Consider the following 23,003-nt stretch of genomic DNA (forward strand, 5'->3'; position numbering starts at 1 on the left):
CAACATAATTTCCCCTAAAGGCTATTAACAACACAAGAAGGCCCAAGGCATTACTCTGAGCAAATTAAGACCTGACAAGTCATGTAGGAAATTCTTTCAAACATCCCAACATTTGATGTTTTACCATTTCATTTTGCTCTGCATATCAAAGAGATGGCTTACCTCTAGCCCAGACCTCTGATATTCAGTAATCACTCTATTCACATTTATATGAAGGAAACCACTACAAAAGAAATACACAAAGCTTCAGTTTACTCTGGATTCAATATCCTAGGGAAAGACAACAGTTTTCATTTTCTTTTCTTGCTGGAGAACAAAAGCATCAGATAGGAAAATCTGTCCTTTTGGAAAAGCACCAGCCATTTGTTCTCTGGAAGGCCCCTGAAAGTAAGCAGATAAGGGAAAGTGGATATCTGGACTTGCCTGAGAAAAGCCTTTTAGGTCCAATTGTAGCAACTTATTTGAGAGCTGCAACTCATTAAGTGTGTCTCTGATATCACTTCAGATATGAAGGTTAGTGAAACATACCAATAGATTGAATCATCAAAAAATTCTCCTAGGAATTTGAACACAGAAGATTTGATGGAGAATTACTCCATTGGCTCAAGTCTGGATGGGCCCCTAGTGGAGATAAGATACAGACACCTTTTCGACAAGGGTTTCATTCTTCAGAAATAGAAGCTCAAATTGAGAACATTCCCTCAATCCCTCCACACTATCATCACAGTTTATTAGGCATCTACATATACTCCGTAGGCACTAACTAAACACATAAAATCTAAAGTGTCTGCCTTCACAGAGCAGACAACTTAAGAAAACAACCCCACCTCCTGCTCCCATTCTGGGGACGACACATCAGAAAACAGATCTCTTTTTACAGATGCGACCAGTTTATTTCCTTAAATCCTTATTGATTCAGGAAACAGTGCTCTTCAAGTCTCTGGCTTGAGAAGAGCAGTTAAGATTAACCTTTTCTGATACTCAAGCTGCTGGATATCTTCTTTGCATTGCCTCTAGAAGGATTTAACATTGCTCTAATCCCTCATTTATCAAACTCCTTCACCAGAGGGGGTGAAGGGGGCTCTTTTGCTCCCTAATTTATGAGTCTGCCAGGAATACATTGGCAATCAAAACTGAAGCTGCATTCCTCAAAACACTTTTTGTAAATAGACACAAGGCAGTATTGTGCTTACACATACTGCATATTCTGAGTTATCTATCTTACACTCAGGCTCAAAGAGGCTCTGAATTTCCCATTCTTAGAAATCATATGACATATGCAATAAGAGCATATGGCCATGAGATAGCTGAGGCTTCAATCTGTACCACAGCCAAGAACACTAGATGCCCAAGTGTATAACTACTAATGAATTAAGAAATAATGCAGATAAGTTGTCGAGAGAAGGAAAATATAGAAAACCAATTTAGAAAAAGCAGATTTTATTTATTTATTTATTTAGACAGGGTCTCACTCTGTTGCCCAGGCTGGAGCGCAGTGATGTGATGATAGTTCACTGCAAATTTGACATCCTGGGCTGAAGCAATACTCCTGTCTCAGCCTCCTGAGTAGCTGGGACAACAAATATGCACCACCATGCCTGGCTAATTTATTTATTTATTTATTTTTTGTAGAGATGGGGGGTCTCACTATGTTGCCTAAGCTGTCATGCACTCCTGGGCTTAAGTGATCCTTCCACCTTGGCTTCCCCAAGTGCTGGGATTACAGGTGTAAGTCACTGCTGCCAGCCGGAAATCAGACATTATAAAGGTATCTGGCAATTGGGTAATAATCTAAAAATATTTACATAAATGTGATGAGAGATGAGAGTGATTTAGATTTGGGGGGACATGGAAAATAAAGCTTCTCAAACTCAGCAGAATTTCAACAATTATCCAACATTGACAGGCTTAAAAAACACAAATAGGGACTGCACACTAATAAATATGAAGCTCCTAAAATCTAGTTTTAAGGTAATGCCACACAGACCATTGACAGTTAGCAAACGAAATGAAAGAGTCTGACAGTTAGTAAATGAAATAAAAGAGTCTGAGGATCTGGAAGAAAAAGAGATGACATTTTGAAACATATCTTGTAATTTGGTGAGGTTGACAGTAAAACAAAACAAAAACAAAAAAAACTGCATTCTTTTTGAAGGTCCATTAAACTTGAAAAGTAACAACACAAATCTACAGTTTAATTACACAATTAAAATTAGTACAAGGAGATATACAATTATTTTTTAACTTCTGGCTTTCTACTGGACTTTTTGTTTCCTCCACTGGTTTTGTCTTTCATTGGGAAGGAAAAATTCAGTGGTTTATCTTATAAACACCAGGTGCAAGTGAGCATTCACTGGGCAACTGTACAGGACATAATACACCCCTCATAACACCTCCCTATCAAGGCTTTTGTTATAGATCACTGCCAATCTCTGTGAAAACAGGAACCATATTGCAAAGATCAGTAGTCATACAGTTTTCCTTAACAAATTCAAATACTACATCGTAAGTCTAAGAGGTGTGTGCCAAAGGTGTTATCCAATATACTGAGTAGTAAATAGCAAAGCCCTCCCCATCAGATTTTCTCAACTTGGAAGGAATCAGGGAAGCCATTGAAATGAATGCAGAATTGTTTGCAGAACCGTAAATATTCATGGTAGAATCTACAAATGTAACACCAGCTACCCCTTGTAAAATTATCTGTGCTCCTGCCAAGGGAACTCACACTCCAGTGGAGTGCAGAGGAGTATAAATACATTTACCTTTCTTATGAAGACAAGAAAAAAGATCAACGTAGTGCTTTCTATAAACAATAATACAAGTGGGAAGAAAGTGATTGAGGGAAACAAAACAGGATGGGAAAGGAAAAAAAGGAAAGGTTTGAGTATGCCTGTGTGTGCACTTGGAATAAACAGCTCCGATTAAGGCGAAAGACCTGCAGCAGCTGCTGCCATGGTCTATTTCTATTGAATGGCAACAGGGAGGGAACAAGGGGTGGCAGACGGAGCTAACCTTTATTGAGCACCTACTATTCCATGCTGGGTCCTGGAATACTATGTGTTTGGATCAGCCCACTCGCTTCTCATGGCAACCAGGGACACTGATGTTTGAGTTGTCGCTTTTGTTCCTTTTATCAGATCTGTGCAACTTGAACTAGAAATATCACTGTCCTGCCATTTTCTAATCATGTAATCTTCAACTGATGAGACAGTAAATGTCTTTAACTTCCTAATTTTTTTTTAAAATAAGGGAATAACAGCTGTCTTTGAAGGGTTTGGGTATAGATTGGGCACAAATGTAGGTAAAGTATTTAGCACGGTGACTGCCCAGAGGAGGTGCTCAAAAATTCGTAGTTTTATGAATAAAATTTATAACTACTTAATAGAAAGCTGTAATTTGTGAATAACATTTTTTAAAAAATGAAAGTCTCATGCTAAAGCCCTGAACAATCCTTCCTTCCCATAAGTACCTTCATAACTTTTGGGGGTCTATGTTACCCAAATTATTATTTTATTTTTGGTAGAGCAGCACAATTTTAGAAACTTTCCCCCCATATATGTAGGATTGGAAGGTAACTGAAGACATGATGAAAGGGTCTCACACTAGGTTTTTCATTCTTGGTTTCAACTTGGTGTATATCTTTCTTGGTTGCCTCTCATAATATATGTTCTTGTCATTTTGTTAATAAATAGCTCTTCAACACAAAGTGAGTGCTTTTATGGGTTCCGGATAATTTGTACAGTCATTGAGCAACTGCCAAATGGTGAGCATCATTGTGGCTGCTGCCTGGTGCTTCCGGAATTTTTAAAAAAATGTATCTGCCAGCAGGTGCGGTGGTTCATGCCTGCAATCACAGCACTTTGGGAAGGCTGAGGAGGGAGGATCCCTTGAGCCCAGGAGTTTGAGACCAGCCTGGGCAACATAGTAAGACTGTCTCTATTTAAAAAAAAAAAAAAAAAAAAAAAAAAGGAGCTGCCTACTTACGACATGCCAGGCACTGTGGTAAGTGCCTTAGATAACTGTGGTAGAAATTGCTAGTGCACAGCAATATCCATGTCTTCCTCTTCTTCTACAGCAAAAAGCTACACTACACTTCACAGCTTCTGCCAGGGTTGGCTGTGGCCAGGTGACTGAGTCCTGGGAGTGGGGGCACAACTGATGTGCACAACCTCCAGGCCTGGCTCAAACTAAACTTTTGTGATGTCCCCTTTTTGTGTGCACAGTCCTTCTCTCCCTTTTCATAAGTGGTTGAATAAAGTAGCCCCAAGGACCTAGAGGAGAGCAGAACAAGATAGAAGACATCAGGGTCCTTGAATAACTACAAGGAGCAGAGTGACCCCACTGACCATATTGGACTGTGAGGTGACTTACGGTGGCAAGCCATCGAGATTGTAGGCTTTATAGCAACTGTATTACTCTAATACAGAAACGTTTTGTCACTTAATTCTCATTACGGCTCTGTCAGGTAACGTATTCACCTGTATTTAACTCATATAGGAACAGAGGCTCAGAAAGGTAAGTCACTTGTTCAAGAGCAAGCAGCTAACAGGTGAAGAAACTGACACTCTGCCCTTGCTCAGTGAAACTTCAGGACCCATGCTCTCACTCATGGTAGTCTACTGTCCCCCCAGTAGCTACTGTAACTATGGAAGTACAAAAACCTATGTGATGGCCATTTCCCCTTTTAACCTTGAACTTACGTTTCAGTAATAGAAACATTTTATTTTCCCATTAATTATAATGAAGAGTAGCAAAAATTAACAAGAACTAATTTTTGTAGATGATTTCACTCAGTGAGTGACAGAATAATGCGTATAAAATACTAAAAGCACAAGGCAGGCGGATCACTTGAGGTCAGGAGTTCAAGACCAGCCTGGCCAACATGGCGAAACCGGTCTCTACTAAAAATACAAAAATTAGCTGGGCGTGGTGGAGGGTGCCAGTAGTCCCAGCTACTTGGAAGGCTGAGGTGGGGGGATTGCTTGAACTCAGGAGGCAGAGACTGCAGTGAACTGAGATTGCGCCACTGCACTCCAGCCTGGGCAACCGAGAGAGACCCTGTCTCAAAACAAAACAAAACAAAAAATCATTAAAAGCAGACTGCTCTGACTAAAGCAAGGCTGGAGTTACCAGGAATGAGCAGTTTGACAATCACTACATGCCATCACATTGCTTCTCAACCCTGAGCTATTCAGATTTCTTTCCTTTTTAAAACAAAAAAAATGTCTAATTCAGTTCTAGAATTCAGTTTTGCAGACATACCAGAGCTATACACCGAAAGTTAATGTACACCTTGAAAGCAGTATGTACCTTAGCGACAAGGTAAATCCATCAATATCTGCTCATCAAACTACTTCCTGTTTTACTTAACTTGTAGAGTAGCACCATGTGTTTTGTCAGTTAATTATTGACCTTCAGCTGGCAGCCACTTGGTAATGAAAAGACTGTCTTCTGGTATGCCTTAGTTTGTATTTCTGGTATGGCCATCTCAGCTTCCATTTTCTCCTTTAAGTCTGAAGTTTATATTCAGCTCTGTTTAGTTCAATTAACATTCACTGTTCCCTTGCCTGTGTTTAGTAACGAGGACACAAACAAGGTTTAGGCCTGGTCTCTGCCCTAGGACCAGGAGAAGAATCCAATAGTTCACCATAAAAAGATCACTGTTCCAGTTCAAATAGTCCTTGCATGTCTTATTTTTTAAATGACAATGACTGTATTAGCTTTGAGGCATCATTCTTGAATGTCCCCTAACTTTCTGTGTAGATAATGTTTAGTACAAGGGGAACATTTAAGATATTAAAGATGGGGTATGTTATGGACACTAACAAACCAGAATGAATGTTGGTGGCAGCGCTGTAGTGCAGTTCTAGAGGCTCTCTACCAAGCCAGGAGTTACTGCTTTGGTTGTGGAATTGTGGAGCAGCCCAAGAGGTCCCAGAGGGGAGGAAACGGGTGGCATTCAAATGGATGGGCTAGCTAGTACGTCAATATCTTAACAAGTAGTACATCTGTAGTGATGCACATTGATGGAATATTGCTTGACTTGTGAACACCAACTCCATAGGAAAAGGACAGCCACTTTTCCATCTGTGCTGACAACTGAGCTATGTAGATCCTGAACCAGAAACACAAGAGGAAAACAATCTGAAAACTGTCTATTCCCTTGAGCACTTTCACTTCCCTTTATGAGCATTTCAAGTAGAGCAACACTCCATAAATGCTGCTGACTGACTGACTGACATTTATTGAATAACCAGGGTATACAGAATATGTTCTGAGAAACTTCTACAGAAAATACCAGTGACCTATACATGCTCTCATTTATTTTGATGATTTTTAAAAAGTGGCCTTTTTGAGGCGAGTCTATATACCCTAAAGAAGTCTTCTCAAGAGACAGGGAACTTCAAACTCAGGGCAAGCAAGTTTTGGAAAGTGACTGCCCCTTCATCATTTGGGCCCCGGTCTTCGACGGCTGCCACTGGTAACGGTCAGCCAGGACGGAACTCCTGAAACTCAAAACAAACAATCACCTCCCACACCTGAAACAAGGTCCTTTTGCCTCTCCAACTTGAAACACAAGTTTGTATTCGTGGTCTGATTTTTGAAGACCATAAAACTTTATTTACATCTGCATAAAATATGATGCAGCTGCTTCTGAGGGGCAGGCTGTTCCCTGTCCTCACCCCATTGTCCCCTTCTTGGTGAAAGGCTACTTGGTAAAATGATCTTTGAGTACTAGAGATGAATTATACATCCTGTATAATTGCTGGATGTCATCGGATGCACAAATATAGTAGGTTGTCAAGTGCACAAAGCTTTCTCAAATAAGAATGATTTACCTAAAGGCATCTCCTTTACTAGTAACCTAAACTGATTCTTTTCAACCTAAATGAAATTCTTTCAGTTCTGGTATATTCTTGAGCATGTCAAAATAAAAATCTCATAATATTTAAAAAACTTATCAAGTTTTATTTTTAAGCAATGTATTTTTAAAAACTTCATTATTTTTCAGACCAGGTAAACACTGTAAAGTTAAAAGACTTACAACAACTTGTAATTAAAGCTTAAGATCTGATTTGAAAAACCACTGAAGGAAAATTTTCAATTAGAAAGCAGAACGTTGAAGATAAATGAGACATGACTATAAGTTCTCTTCCTGGCGTTAGACTATGAGTTAGACTATGACTTTCAGGAAAAGGAGGTAATAAAAGTGTCGGGAGAAAGGTATTTGTCTCACATTGTGTCAGATTTCCGAAGGCCCATGAGCACCTTGAGAAGTAACAGCTGGGAGGAGCAGACTGAGAGCTTTAGCAGCTTTTGGAAAGTTGCCATTATGTCTCCTTCGCTTTCTTAAAAAGCATTCATTTGGTGTTGTCTTTTACTTTTATTAGCTTAACAAATTTTAGCAGATTGTCACACAAGCCACATTATGGGAGATATTCCCAATTTTGTTGATTACTTTTCAAGCCTTTCTTAGTGTTACTTTAATTATTCTAAACAGCACTTGAAAACTGTTTAGATAAATTGAAAATAAGATTCATTCCAAAGAACTGATATGGAAAAGATCTTAGAGTCAGAATTTTTGAGCCAGAAGGGCTCAAAAATCACCTAGTTCAACCTCTCATTTCACAGCTAAGGAGACTGAAAATGACTAAAGCCAAAGTTGGCTAGGAGGGTTGAGGGCATGAACCTAGACTCCTAACATTTAGTCCAATTTTCTTTCTACTCAGTGCCAGTTCCACACTGTTTTTCATTTTTCCTTCTCACTCAAAGGCTGCTCACCGGAACTCCCCCTGTCCCTCCTCCCAACTCTGGGCAGTAACCAAACTGTCTTTGGCCTAACAAGGGTGCACAGGGACTTTGGTTCTCTCCCAAGAAGGAGGTATATGCATTCATTTGGCTCTCTCCTTTTTATAGCTCCTGCTCTTTCTTTCAATTCGTATCAAATACAATGTAATTTGGGAGCCCCAAATACCTCAATCAATATTTATAAATTTACAGAGAAGGTAAGGAATTACATTAAATTAGAAACTGTTAAGTTACACATATTAGACACAATAAAGAATTCAACTCCTTCAAAAAGTGCTTATAAGCGTCTTTTAGCATTTTCACAGAAGTCTCCTTCTACTGCCTTTAATAAAATCTGTTTCCTCCCAAGCTTCAGTTTTCAAGATAAAAAAAATTCTTTATTTGTCCTATATTGCAGATACTTCAACATTTTTCTTGAATTTTAATTTGTTTGTTCTTATGCTAATTCCTAACTTGGGACATCTAAAAACCTACAGTTTCATAATTCTATTTTTATTATATATATATACTTTTTTTGAGATGGGGTCTCGCTGTGTCACCGACGCTGGAGTGCAGTGGTGCAATCATGGCTCACTGCAGCCTCAATGTCCAAGCTCAGCTGATCCTCTCACCTTAGCCTCCCATGTAGCTGGGACCACAGCTGCATGCCACCATGCCTGGCTACTTTTTTTATTATTTATAGAGATGGGGTCTTGCTATGTTGCTCAAGCTGGTCCTGAACTCCTGGACTGAACTGCCTTGATGTCCCAAAGTGCTGGGATCATAGGCATGAGCCACTGTACCTGGCCTTTCATACATTAAGTGAGGTTTGGGGAAGGGTACAATGGCTCATGCCTGTAATCTCAGTGCTTTGGGAGGCCAAGGCGGGAGGATTGCTTGAGGTCAGGAGTTTGAGACCTGCCTGGGCAATATAGCAAGACTCATCTGTACTATACACACACACACACACACAGACACACACACACACACACACACACACATATATATATTTTTAACTGGGCATGGTGGCATGTGCCTGTAGTCTTAGCTACTCTGGAGGCTGAGGCATGAAGATTGCTGAAGCTGAGAAATTCGAGGTTCCAGTGAGCTCTGATCATACCGCTGCACTCCAGGCTGGGTGACAGACAAAAACCTTGTCTTTAAAAAAACAAAAATAAAAGCCAAAAAACCTTTGTTTTTAAGCAGTGAAATCTGTTTTTCAAATGATATCTTACAAAGAATTTAAATATGTGTTGTAAATATAGGAGGAATTCTCTGACTGAAACAAGGGTTAGGGTCTACCAATTATATATTGTTATGAACCTCTATGTCCTTTGTCTTGTCTTGTCTTTCTTTCTTTCTTTCTTTCTTTCTTTCTTTCTTTCTTTCTTTCTTTCTTTCTTTCTTTCTTTCTTTCTTTCTTTCTTTCTTCTTTCTCTTTCTTTCTTTCTTTCTTTCTTTCTTTCTTTCTTTCTTTCTTTCTTTCTTTCTTTCTTTCTTTCCTTTTTTCCTTTCCCTTCCTTCCTTCCTTCCTTCCTTCCTTCCTTCCTTCCTTCCTTCCTTCCTTCCTTCCTTCCTTCCTTCCTTCCTTCCTTCCTTCCTTCTTTTTTGCTAACTATACACTGAAATAAAGAAAGACATTTTAAAAACATCTAAAGAAGATACATCATCACAATCCAAGTATCTTACTGTATCAGGCAAACAGAAACCACTCCAGTTATTCCAAGCTAAGGAATGTAATACAGAAAACTGGTTACACAGGTGACAGAAGTACTAAGAGTCTCAACCAAGATAATAAAGTCATCTAGAGATTGCAGGAAGCCACTAATGCCCACAGGGCTGCAGGGATGTGGGGAGGAGGTGTCTTTACTAGATCATAGAAGTCAGGGCCCTCTGGTGAGACCCGGGACCATGGCACAGGGACTTTGGTTCTCTCCCAAGGAGGAGGCATATGCATTCATTTGGCTCTTTCCTTTTGATAGCTGCTGCTCTTTCTTTCAGTTCTTATCAAATACAATGTAATTTGGGAGCCCCAAATACCTCAATCAATATTTATAAATTTACAGAAAAGGGAAGGAGTTACATTCAAATGAGAAATGCCCAGTGGAATCTGGGACCATGGAAGAAAGGGCTGTCTAGTGGGAAGATGAAACCATGGAGGACATGCAGCCACAGCGGGAAAAAGTCCCCCACTCCAGCCACTTCATCCAAAGCACAGACAGGTAACAATATCTCTCATTTCTCCCATACTTGTCCTTCTTCCCCTCAAAATTCTGTCTGTGCTTCCCTGGCCAGAGCAAATCAGAAGCACAATGGTCAGGGAGCCTGGGCAATGCAGTTGATGGGAGAAGGGAAAGGAATTGACATGATAGCAAATTGACAGTGATTGGCTTCCCCTTCTTCAAACTGTTCTACACCAATCAAAAAACCATTCAGCTGAAACCGATATCCAATCTTACAGAAATCCTTCTGCCACCCAGCTTCATGAGAATGATTCTCTGCCATCCATGCTCTTCTTTCCTTCTACTTTGGTTCACTAGAAGATACTATTCTGTATGGACCTATGGAATAGGTTTCCAAAGGAAGTTATTCAATGGGCCAGGAAAACCCCCCACAAAATTCAGCAGAACGAGAATACAACATGCCTCAAGGTAAAGACCTCACAAGTTGAACTATTTGGTTATACCTTCAGTCACCAAGACCTTTTTTTAAAAAAAAATAAAGTCCAAAAGCCTCTCCAGCCCCAATATCTTCCTCCATTTTAATTTTATTTTTATTGTGGTAAAATATATATAACATAAAATTGACCATTTCAACTATTTTGTAGGTGTAAAATTCAGTGGCATTAAGTACACTCACATTGTTGTGCAACCATTTCCACCCTGCATTTAATTGTTAATTTTCTAACTTGCAGTAAGGGCGTGAATAGGAACTCAACACAGCAAAGATGGTCAGAATTCCTCAAATTTCTAAATCCTTCTCTTTTGATAACTTCATCAGCTTCATGTTTCTGAAGAATGGAGCCTTGACATTACCTATATTGCATGTCTGTCCATCTGACTCCTGCCCAGCTCTGTGCCTTGCCAAGTCACAAATGAGGATGGACAGATACACACACACACACACACACACACACACACACACACACACACACACACACACACGGGCACTGCCCTTACTTTTTCACCCTTCAGCTAAAAACTCTCTTTCATAAGTGGTTATTCATTTGGCTCTGTTATTTCCTGCTTAAGCACCTGCCCTGGGTCCCAATTTACCTCCTCTACAATCACCTCTTGAAGCCTTTGGAATAAAGTTTCCCTAGGTCTGCATCAAATTTCCTTCCCTAATTTTTGGCACCGTCCATATCAACTCAGTGCAGCCCTGTAAGTACTGATCACACACGTACTATGTATATGTCTAGGACCATGTTCTATTTTCTGAAAAATGGTATGGACAAGGAGCTTAGGGTCTTGGTAGCTGTGTTTGAGACTTCAAAAATAACATAAAAAATTGAGGATGAAGGATTAAGTATAGTGAGGTGAAAACTGAGCATCACTGAATCAAAAATGTATTATTTGAACGAGGGCTGCAGCAACTCACGGCAGTCTGTAGGGAAGTGGTCTCTGAACTCCCAACAGGCTGGGTTCAAAGTCTGACTTTGCCCTTTACTAACTCTGTGACCCTCGATGTTCCTTTCCCTTAACCACCCTGAGCTTCATCTTCCCCACCTGTAAAATGGTGCTAATAATAACATGTATCTTTAAGGCTATTGTGTGGACTAGGTGAGAGGTAAGGAATTTATTTAGCTCAGTGCCTGGCAGGTAGGAGGTACTGCATAAATGTCAGTGAATATTACTGACTTCCACCCTCATTCTCAGCACAGAGCCAGACTGATGGTAACTAACATTACTGGAGTCTTCATGGAGGAGATAGGATTTGAGATGGACTTTTGATTAGAGTTCAGATTTGGATAGCTGACTTTGAATGCCAGAAAAGTTTCCTGGAGAAGGGTATGATTTACGGTTGCTTAGGTAGTTTAGATATTAAATGAGGGTAGGATTTTAGGATTAGCACTTGGATTTTTTTTTTTTTAACTGCAAAGTAAATGTAGGCATTTTGGTAGAAAATCAGTGTCACTGTTCTAGCCATGATCTTTCTAAAAGGATCCTTCAGCTCCTCAGATCTTTCTTTTTACTTCCAATTCTCCAACCTTGCTATGAAGTGTAGATAAAGGATTAAAATTCAGCAGATTGCTTCAGGTTAAAGAGAGGAAGAGGCTTTGCCAAATACCCTTTATAAGTGTGAGGCATAAATTGAGACTCCATTCTGAGGACTTTTACAAACAAATAGAGCCAGGTACCCAAATTCTACTAATTATATTGATATTCATTCGTAATCATTCCCCCTCCCCTAATGTTCATTCATATGAATCCCCCCGCCCTCAAGTATATGGACATATTTATGGGATAAACTTGAAAAAAAATTAACAAGGACATTGTTATTCCAGGAAGTGGCTGTCGGGTGATTGGTTCAAGAATATTATACAATGCTCAGCAGAGCTCCCACAGAGCTTCTGTGCTGTCTCTTCTCTCACTTCCAGGTGTTTATACCACATAAAACTCACTGCGTTAACCAACGCCGATTCCACATTCAGCATGAAATGATTTCCTACTGGGAAAATGGTGTCATCCAAACACCCACAATAGCTTGGAGGTCTGCTTTAAGACTAATGAATTTGCCAGTTTGTATAGGGCCCACGTATTTATACTTTAGCAAAAGCACTATAATCTTGTTTCTGAAATTTTGTTCTTTTCTTCTAAAACAGAAATACAGAGAACTAAAGAAAGATAATCCTTAAAGTTTTTACAAAGTTAGAGGGAAATGATTCCATTAGTTTCACTTATCAAGGCCATCTAACTCTTTGTTTAGATAAGCATTCCAGATAGAAAATAAGTTCCAAAAAAAAAAAAGAATACATAAAAGCATGCAGATTGGTTAGATAGAAGGGAAAAGGGACAGACGGAGGAAATGAGGGTAAATATTATTTTTCCCTCAATGGGAGTATTTTAAAGCTAAATGCCCTGTCCTGAAAAGTCAAGAGTTATGTGAAGTATTGGTGGTTATAGTTACTTGAGAAAAGTACAACCTGAATATGCATTTCTCTTATGGGTCAAACAGAAGTCACGATAACTGTGTGTCCTTTACACTACTCCAAGATTGTTATTTAAAGATGAGCATAGTGAAAACTATAATACCCTATCACTTGTCCACTACCCATGTATGCTAGCAAATAATAATTATAAATATTTTTACCAATGAACTGAATCAGAAATAGGTAACAATTTTAAAAGTAGCTTTTCTGCTATTGTGCAAGATTAATGCCCTTCTATTACATTTAGTTCCAAAAAGATAATTCTCTTATCTGACAGCATTATAAAAGCAAAGTATTTCATGCATGGCAGTGTTGAGGAACTTGGTCATGGGGGACAGGGTGAAAGGTCCAATGGACTACCATAAATATGTGGGTCACACCATCAGGGTAGATATACCTGCTAATCTGGCTCCTCAAAGTTCCCCCTACAAGGCAATGGTGTGCCAGAATGCAAATGGGAAATAAAGGTACAGGAAAGCTTGGACTCTTCTATTGCAGAAAAGGAAAGAAAGCCAAGGATGAGAGTTTAGTGTGGGCACACTTGCTGCTAACCTGAAGTGCTCGCTTTACTTATGCTCTCTTCTTAGGAGGGGCTGATCATTTATTAAAGGTTCTTTTTATATTAAACACTAATGAGAAGCCAAATAATTCATAGGGAGTTTCATATTAAGGCTCAATGATATTAAATACCCAGAGAGCCTTGCATAAACAAAGATGGATTACCAGCAATGCTCAAAGTAAAATTTTTATATGATAATAACCAATAAAACATTTTCATAATAAATCTAAAAATCACATACCCACACAAGTTGCTTCTTCCCATCCGATATATACTGTGATTGGCTACCAGGGAGGGGAAGTGAAGAGACAGACACACCTTTTATTATTTCATCTCTTAAATGTTACCTAAAGACCTCCATCTTAACCAAGCAGCCTATGGCTTCTCCTCCTGTTACTAAAAACCTGCCAACATTTCTTGGTCACCTGAGAGCGTATCATCGGGGCAGCTTGAATTTGGTCTCACCAAATAGTCTGAGAAGGAAAGGGTCACTTGAAAGAGATGAAATTTCCCATCCACGGATAAACCTTTCTGCATATAATGTAACTTTCAATAAGCCTGATAAATACTCTGTAAAAATAGACATCACTTCTCCTAGGTGTAAGAGAGAGATTTATTAGAAAGGGGCAGAGGTATTGTTTTGGGATTAGAGATCATTTCAAAGTGAAGTCAGTAGAGAACACACTCTAGGTTGCCTAACGCTCCAGGGGAAATATTTTCAGAGGTCGATTAATGCACATGCTGACTAGAGAGGACATTCCTATGAACAGGAAGCTAAGGAAGAAACCACTGTTTCCTCTACATTATCCAGCATCAGATCTCTGGACACTGTTAACTCAAGTGGATTCCCTAGGGAAAAGATGCAGATTGGTAGAGGGAATTAAGCTGTATATATACCAATTTAATTTCATGAAATCAGTTTGAAATAGAAGTAGTTTAGCTAACTGGAAAGACTGTGTTACAGATTCTCTGAGGAATTCTGGGCACTGGATTCACCTTCCATGATTTTATTTATTTTTTATCTATAAAGGATTCCTAAGAATACATGATAATGTTCTTAACAATTCAGTCAAGGGAAAGGTTAAATTAATGCCTTCATCAATCATAAATGGTGGTTATAAATAATCTCAGAATTAAATCCTTATCAACACAAATGTATAAAGTAAGCTTTATTTGGTCTACAAAGAGGAAGAAAAGAGTAACGATAGCTATATAGTATTCATGTATGCTGTTAGCAAACAGCATATGTATTATTATGAAAAAATGTAGGGAAAAAAAATCTCCTCAATTTCATCTTTCCTCCAACCAGGGTTGCTGCTCCTAGCCCAATAGGCCACATGCTGCATGATACAGGGGCTATTTATACCAATTATTGTCTAAATGATGTTCTTACCACTTAGAACTAAGATGTACATAGGAGACAATCAGTTTGTTACCATTTAAAGCAAATTACTGGGCTGGGTGCGGTGGCTCAAGCCTGTAATCCCAGCACTTTGGGAGGCCAAGATGGGTGGATCACGAGGTCAGGAGATCGAGACCATCCTGGCTAACACGGTGAAACCCCGTCTCTACTAAATAATACAAAAAACTAGCCGGGCGAGGTGGCGGGCGCCTGTAGTCCCAGCTACTCGGAAGGCTGAGGCAGGAGAATGGCGTGAACCCGGGAGGCGGAGCTTGCAGTGAGCTGAGATCCGGCCACTGCACTCCAGCCTGGGCGACAGAGCCAGACTCCTTCTCAAAAAAAAAAAGCTAATTACTGTCATTTTATTTTCCTGAAAGATTTAAGGAAAAATTAAGTAATTTAATCCCATCAAGGTAGACGGTGTGCCTGATGCAGTCCCTTACAAATCGTTAGAAAGCTGGCTTTTCTTTGTTACTATCACATTTAAGCTTCAAGAAGAGTCTCAGTGTTAGGCAGGCATGACCAAATTGTTATCTTCCTCCTAAAGGAAGCCACAGAAGTCAACACCTTTATTAGTGCCAATCCTACCTCTTTCATCTTTGGCACCTTTACTTTCTTTCACCATTTACCATAGGAATAATATAAAAAATTATGTACCTTTTCCCACATAGTACATTGCTACTTTCTCAACAGCACAAATACTCAACTAAAACCAAACAAAATGAGAATAAGTAGGGGTCAGATATTTCATTTCTTCTTATGTTAGCCCACAAGCCTCTCTTTGTCTCAACTCCAGTAAGTAGGTTTTGTTTGTGTTTGCTTTTTTCAATAACGGTCTTTCAAGTAAGCCTGTAGGCTAGAGGTTTGGGCTAGGGACCTATATATCATCTGTATTCCCTGCCCATCCGGCACAGTAGTTATTTAATTCAAAAAGTACTTGAGGATAGGCCAGGCCTACCCTAAATCAGTTACTGGCCTTAGGCTGCCACTCACATTTATGATTATTTTACATAATGCACAGTTTCTAGAAATTAGTTCACACCTTGCTGGGTCTGAAAACTTAATATTGTAAACTGGCAATTTGTATTAACTCGATAAACTAAGAAGGGACAGCCTCAGTGCCCACATATTGCTATATTACAGAAAAATCATAGCCGCGAGTGTTTTCAAACAAATTTAAACCTTATAAGGAAGGGAACTTCCGCTTATTAAGAGAGAATCAGGATAAAGGATGCAGAAAACATATGCTTTTGGGGAAGGTGAGAGAAGGCAGTAGAAAACTAAACTTAAAAAGTTTTGGGTACAAATTCCCCCCAGGGAGTGTAAACCAAACGGAACCGAGCAACGCCCACCAGCCCCTAGCCCTGCCAACAGCTCCCCCTTCATAGGAGAGCCTTGCCAGTGGTTTTTTACCTCTGGCACAAAGACCAGTTACAAAATGGACCTACTATTCCCAATCCCAGGCTTTCTAAATGACAAATAAGCAAGGAAGAAAAAAACCTTCTAAGCGGATCACCATCTGGGTTGAGGAATGAATTTACGCCAATGAATTGGTACTATGAAATTATAAACATTCTGGAAGACTCCGTGCCTTGATCAAGAGTACTGGGTGAAAGCCAAATTTGGAAACAGAAAGCAGGATAAAGCCAATGTTTGTGGTCTTTATCATTCACTGCTATATTGGTTATAGGTAACACTGGACACAGTGTCAGTGTGAAGTTAATGAAGCCTCTGAGATCTGAGCAAGTGGCTGGCATTAGCAAAGCAGGCCACAGGGAACAGAGATTTGCAAATAGAGGTTAAATGTGAGATCCTCAAAGACGAAGGCGCTCAAGGAATTGCAGGGGAAAATGTAGAAGAGCTGGGGCAAAGGACAATTAAAGCCCCAATAATCTCCTTTCTCGTAATCCCCGTCATCTCTCAAATGTCTCCAAATTTACTGGGCACAATAGGGCTTATTTGAAAGAAATCATATAAGCATGAAAATATAAGACCATAGTTATCACAGAGTCAACACTTTAGTTTATAACAAAAATAAAATGAAAAGCTTTTATTTAGAATAGGACAAAGCATCTCTGCAGTTCTCTTTTGACATTATTTCTTGAGACAAACCTTAGAGCCTCGCCACAAAACAACAACCCTACCCAACTGTGCTTCATGCTCTCCAAGAATCTTCCAAGGTCAGGGCAAGGGGGTATAGGTAGCATTACTCTCTAAGAGAAGAGATTAATCAAATCTCGAAGGAAAAAAGACACAGGACATAGGGAAGGTATAGTTTGAATAGCGTTCTTTCACAGATCTCAACCACCGGAGAAAGGTTTTCTATTATCAGTAAAGATGGAGGGCTGGGCGCGGTGGCTCACGTCTGTAATCCTAGAGCTTTGGGAGGCCAAGGTGGGCAGATAACAAGGTCAGGAGATCGAGACCATCCTGCGTAACACAGTGAAACCCTGTCTCTACTAAAACAAAACAAAACAAACAAACAAAAAAACAAAAATTATCTGGGTGTGGTGGCGCATGCCTGTGATCCCAGCTACTAGGGAGGCTGAGGCAGGAGAATCGCTTGAACCAGGAGGTGGAGGTTGCAGTGAGCTGAGATTGTGTCACTGTACTCCAGCCTGGCAACAAAGCTAGACTCTGTCTCAAAATAAATAAATAAATAAATAAATAAAAATAAAAATAAAAATAAAAATAAAAATAAAAGATGAAGAAAAAGGCCAGCTGCTCTGGCTCACGCCTGTAATCCCAGCACTTTGGGAGGCCGAGGTGGGCAGATCTCACAAGGTCAGGAGATCCAGACCGTCCTGGCTAACACGGTGAAACCCCGTCTCTACTACAAATACAAAAAATAAGCCAGGGTGGCGGGCGCCTGTAGTCCCAGGAGGCTGAGGCAGGAGCATGGTATGAACCTGGGAGACGGAGCTTTCAGTGAGCCAAGATTGTGCCACTGCACTCCAGCCTGGGTGACGGCGTGAGACTGTTTCCAAAAAAAAAAAAAAAAAAAAAAAAAGATTCAGAAAAAGCATTCAGACACATCAGAATGAACACTCAAAAAGCTTATCTTCAATATTCATTAGGTTTAAGGATTTCTCCTAATGAGAATCTATGCTTTCTTCTAAGTTGCTTAGTTCAGTTTTAGAAGATGACAGCTGATATAACATATTTTCACAATGACACCTGCAGGTTATTTGCAAAATCTGGCTTAAATAGCAATGACCAAGGGCTGAATCCAGATTTTCAAGATTCCCAAGGTTATGTAAATGACTGCTGTGTGGGCAGAATCTCTTAAGCTCTAACTCAAAATCAGTCACTATTGGTAAAATAATTTTTCTTTTACTCTCACAATTTTCATAAAAAGGATACCATTAGATTTCACCTGGGGTTCTGTTGAAATATTGACATTATTATAGCTATTTAAAAAAGACTTTTTGATAGATGTTTATAGAAATGTTTCCTATGCTCAGTACATGCATACAGCTGGTCTATAAAATATTCCCTTTGGAATGTTAACCCTTTATAAAATCTTTAATTATTTGTTACAACAGAATATAATGAGATAAACTGCGTTTATATTCCTGCTGTACTTGGAGGTAGACATATCCACAGACTCTGTAAAGATAAATGCAGAATTCCCGGATGCTGGGAAAGCTGCCATTTAGCTCAAGGCTTCCTTACTGTCATTTCATGAGAAATCTTAAGTATGTAACCACATATCAACTTAAAAGCATAATTTTTATTGTTTAACTGAAATTCTAGGGAGAACAGCATATAAATTGAGAAAAAAAAATAGAAACCTGGCTACGCAGAGCTCTTAAATAAACTTGACAGCTGCCCAAAGACAGGAGATTTAAATAAATGTACATTAAACTCTTACCACTAGACACATACATCTTTTCCCTATAGTGTGTAGGAAGACCAGTTGCAATAGAAGGAGGCCTTGAAGGATGTTATTACCCATTCTCCATCTATTAATAGAATAATGCAGTAGTCAAAAGACTTTCAAAAGATAAAAGCATCATTCTCTCTAAAGTTTTTGGACTCTTGCCCAAATCACAGTCATATTTTCATATTTGTCAGCTCAAAGAGACTCTTTTATAATAGCAAATAAAAATTAAGTGTTCACACTGGGCTTCAAAGCAAAATTCTTTCAGTGATGATGCATAAAGCACAGTATACATCTTTCTTTAGGAAGGGTGACTGCCTCAAATTCAATATTCAAGCTGGTAACATCACAGAGATAAAGCATACTGGTACAATGACTGCTATGATCCGATTTTATAAAATTCGGCTAATTATGCAGAAAAGCATTCTCATATGGGTGAATCCAGAGCCCTCTCCCAGAGGTGGCATTTTTCAGAAATGTCCTTAATAAAGACAGACATGGAACTGAAGAGTAAACAGGGATAAAAAGAGGAGGGAGGATCAAAATGAAGACTCCTTTAGCACTTGCTGGGTACACAGTAGTCTCAGAGTAAATAATGAAATCAATAAATGAATGTAAAAAAATCTATCAAATACTACAAGCCAATTGGGTGCTACTTGTTTCATGGTAAACATACTCACAGCCTAATACTTTTTCTTGGATTACTTTCCCACTTAGTGAAGGAGCTCTTTCTTTACACCCACCCTCATCCAGGAGCAGTATCTGCCAACCAGCAGACACATGTTTGTGCAGGACGGAAGTAATGATAAGTTCTTGACTTAAATAAGTTTAAATTATTGACAAAAAATAAAATAAACAGCAGAATACTATTCAGCTACTAGCCGACTAAAGTATATAATAGCAAGCCTGTCCTCTTTAGAGGTGTCTTGCACACATTATTCTGTTTCAGTAGAGTTGGTGGACTTTTACATTTCCCTACAGAGAGGCAACTGGAAATATCCAAAACCTCAGTGCCTGGGATAGTACCCAGCAGATTGTAAGCTCTCAATGAGTTATTGAGAAGAATCCTTTGAAATGTACTTCAAGGTTTTCTGGATTCCTGGGTAAACTTGGAAGTGTGGAGTGGGAGGAGTTTATTCACATCTGATTTGCATGTTGACAGCCATATTTCCCCAAAGTAAACAACAACAACCACAGATCCATATAATCTCTGAGGTTTGTTTTTTTGTTTGTTTGTTTGTTTTGTTTGAGACTGAATCTCACTCTGCTGCCCAGGCTGTAGTACGGTGGCGTGATCTCGGCAACCTCTGCCTCCTGGGTTCAAGCAATTCTCCTGCCTCAGCCTCCTGAGTAGCGGGGATTACAGATGTGCATCACCACACCCAGTTAGTTTTTGCATTTTCAGTAGAGATGGGGTTTCACCATGTTGGCCAGGCTGGTCTTGAACTCCCAACCTCAGGTGATCCACCAGCCTCAGTCTCCCAAAGTGCTAGGATTACAGGCGTGGGCCATCGTGCCCTGCCTCTGAGGTTTATTTGTAATCTCAGAGAAGAAAAAGGAAAAAAAAGAAAATGAAATCATTAATGAAAGAATTAGTTTTCAGAGAGAGGTACATATATTGACACAATGAAACTATATCTATCTATCTTCATATTAGGCCTCTTTTCCTAGAAATAATGATTATAAATAAGCAGCAGAGGCCAAAGCTACATTTGTTTCACACTTTCACATTTCGTACTTTATGTTTTTTGTGCATTTACCCTCACCAACTTTATGATGTAGCTGTGATTTTGCCTGCCTCACAGTTTAGCAATCCTAAGAGTTTAAACAATTTTCTCAAGGTCACACGGCTAGAAAGTGTAAACCTGAGTTTTAAACCCAGATGTCTGAGTCTAAAACCCATATGCATATATATGACACTACTGTCTAGCTTAGATAATCAGAATCTTGGGGTAATTGCTGGGTCTGGACCAACTTGAGTTTCAATCCTGGCTTTGCCACTTGCTATTGGTATGATATTGAGCAAACTTTTGCATCATTATCTGAAAAACAAACAAACAAACAAAACTTCCAAGATTACTGTGGGAATTAGAAACAATGTGTTTAAAGTATCTGATAACTGCTCTTGCGGTTGTTGTTACTGTCATTATCATTACAAGGAATGTAGAATTTTGAAATTCTTTTGAGACTATCCAGTTTTCTCATTTTTTGCATGCATTTTATCTGCATATAACCTGAGGACAAGAGCCAGTTAAGCAGTGAGAGTTCCTCTGCTGGGGTTGGCTAGAGGGAAAAGTTGAGACCAGAATTCTGGTCTCCTGTTTCCTTGCCCAGTGCGATTTCCACCACCCTCTGCTACCTATCATTTGTTTTACTTTAAAAAGACTAAACTAATCCCAAATGCTGCTAATCAAATCCAAACCAAATAAGGAAAGAAACTGTTCCTCCTTTGCAGGGAACCATAAAATAGGAATGCAGAAAACACACGCTTTTGGAAAAAATCAACAGAAAAAACTCAGTACTCTTTGGGTACAAATTCCCCCAAGGGAACACAGACCTGACAGAACTGAAAAAACACCCACTGGTAGCGAGCCCTGCCAAGCATTCTCTATCCCTGGGGGCTCAGTGTCAATGGCTTTCACCTCTGGCATGGTGACCAATTACAAAATGGGCCTTCCATTCCTAACCACAGATGTCCTAAATGACAAATTAAGTGTCTGAGAGATAAAAGGTTATCAGGGAATAAGTACAAAATACACATGTGCACGCCTGCGCGTACACACACACACACACACACACACACACACACACAGCCTGATGTGGAGTTTTAAAAAGTCTCATTTGGTTTTCATCATATTTACACTAGTTTTTCTTTGTCTAGCATAACTCTTATGTCAGTAGTTTAAACAACATTTAATACTTGAGAAAAAAGCCCTACGTGGACGTGCCAAATAAGCACAGTCATGTGTAGCATAACAACATTTCAGTCAAGGATAGGCTGCATATATGATAATGGGCATTCAGAATTATAATACTATAGTTTTTACTATGGCTTTTCTATGTTTAGATACACAAATACTTCCTATTGTGCTGCAACTGCCTACAGTATTCAGTACATGCTGTACAGGTTTGCAGCCTAGGGACAACAGGCTTTACCATATAGCTTAGGAGTGTAGCAGGCAGGCTTTACCACCTGGGTATGTGTAAGTACACTCTGTGATGGTCACACAATGATGAAGTCACCAAGTCACCTAACTGTATCAAAATAATACTAACACCAACCATGATGTGCCAAATCTATGTGATCAGGGTAGACTATAAAATGGCAAAAAAAAAAAAAAAAAAAAAAAAAACACACACACACACACACCAAAAAACGGGGTGGAGTGGGGTGGGGTGAAGCGGGTATGAAACACTTTAAGGAACTTCCCAGGCCAAACAGTGCACAGCCAGTTTAACCATAATATCGTCACTACTCTGGGGTAAACAATTTCCGTGGTCATTCATGTCAACGTCATATCTGTGTTCATATTCATTCTCATGAGTGTAGAAATAACAGTGTTCATTATGAGAGATACATCACACTAAAATGCTAAGTTAGTCTTCTCTTGATCCAGAGGCTTGTTAAAATCAACACCCTCAACTAATATGGGGTTCAACATTTAGAAGAACGTACAAACATGCAAATGTTTTATTTTGCTTTTACTTGTGTGGCTCTTCTAGTCTTTTGTGGGGGAGGGTGGTTAAAAAAGGAGTTTATTCATATTTCTCCTTGGTTAACATTCTGCTAAAAAGAAAATCAAAATTTTAAACTGGCTTATAATGCCTGTGACACCCAGAATACTTAGTGAGCAATTAAACTATAGCACTATATGCCTGCTTTAGGGAACTTCCCTACCACATGTATGGATAAATATTTTTACTTTCTTGTACAAAGAATTAACAAATCAAATCACATTTCCAAAATACTCTGTGCTCATTTTCTTACCAATAATCTTTTCAATATTTTGCATACATCAATCTTCTGTCCAAGATCTTCCAACTATCTCCTTTACCAGGTTGACATTTAAAATGCAATTCTGGCCGGGTGCTGTGGCTCACGCCTATAATTCCAGCACTTGGGAGGCTGAAACAGGTAGATCACTTGAGACCAGGAATTCGAGACCAGCCTGGCCAACATGGCAAAACCCTGTCTCTACTAAAAATACAAAAATTAGCC

General features: G+C 39.3%; 1 protein-coding gene across 4 annotated transcripts in view; it reads right to left on the reverse strand.

Annotated features, from left to right (window-relative positions):
- Nucleotides 1-23,003, reverse strand: part of ARL15 (ADP ribosylation factor like GTPase 15) — a 441,654-nt gene that overhangs the window by 34,443 nt on the left and 384,208 nt on the right. The window contains exon 6 of one of the 4 annotated variants that reach the window (XM_078004127.1): nucleotides 163-223. Coding sequence (XP_077860253.1) covers nucleotides 197-223 — 27 coding nt within the window. The 3' untranslated portion in view covers nucleotides 163-196. 4 annotated transcript variants of the gene reach the window in all.

This window comes from Macaca mulatta, chromosome 6, assembly GCF_049350105.2.
Source record: "Macaca mulatta isolate MMU2019108-1 chromosome 6, T2T-MMU8v2.0, whole genome shotgun sequence".
NCBI classification, from domain to species: Eukaryota; Metazoa; Chordata; class Mammalia; order Primates; family Cercopithecidae; genus Macaca; species Macaca mulatta.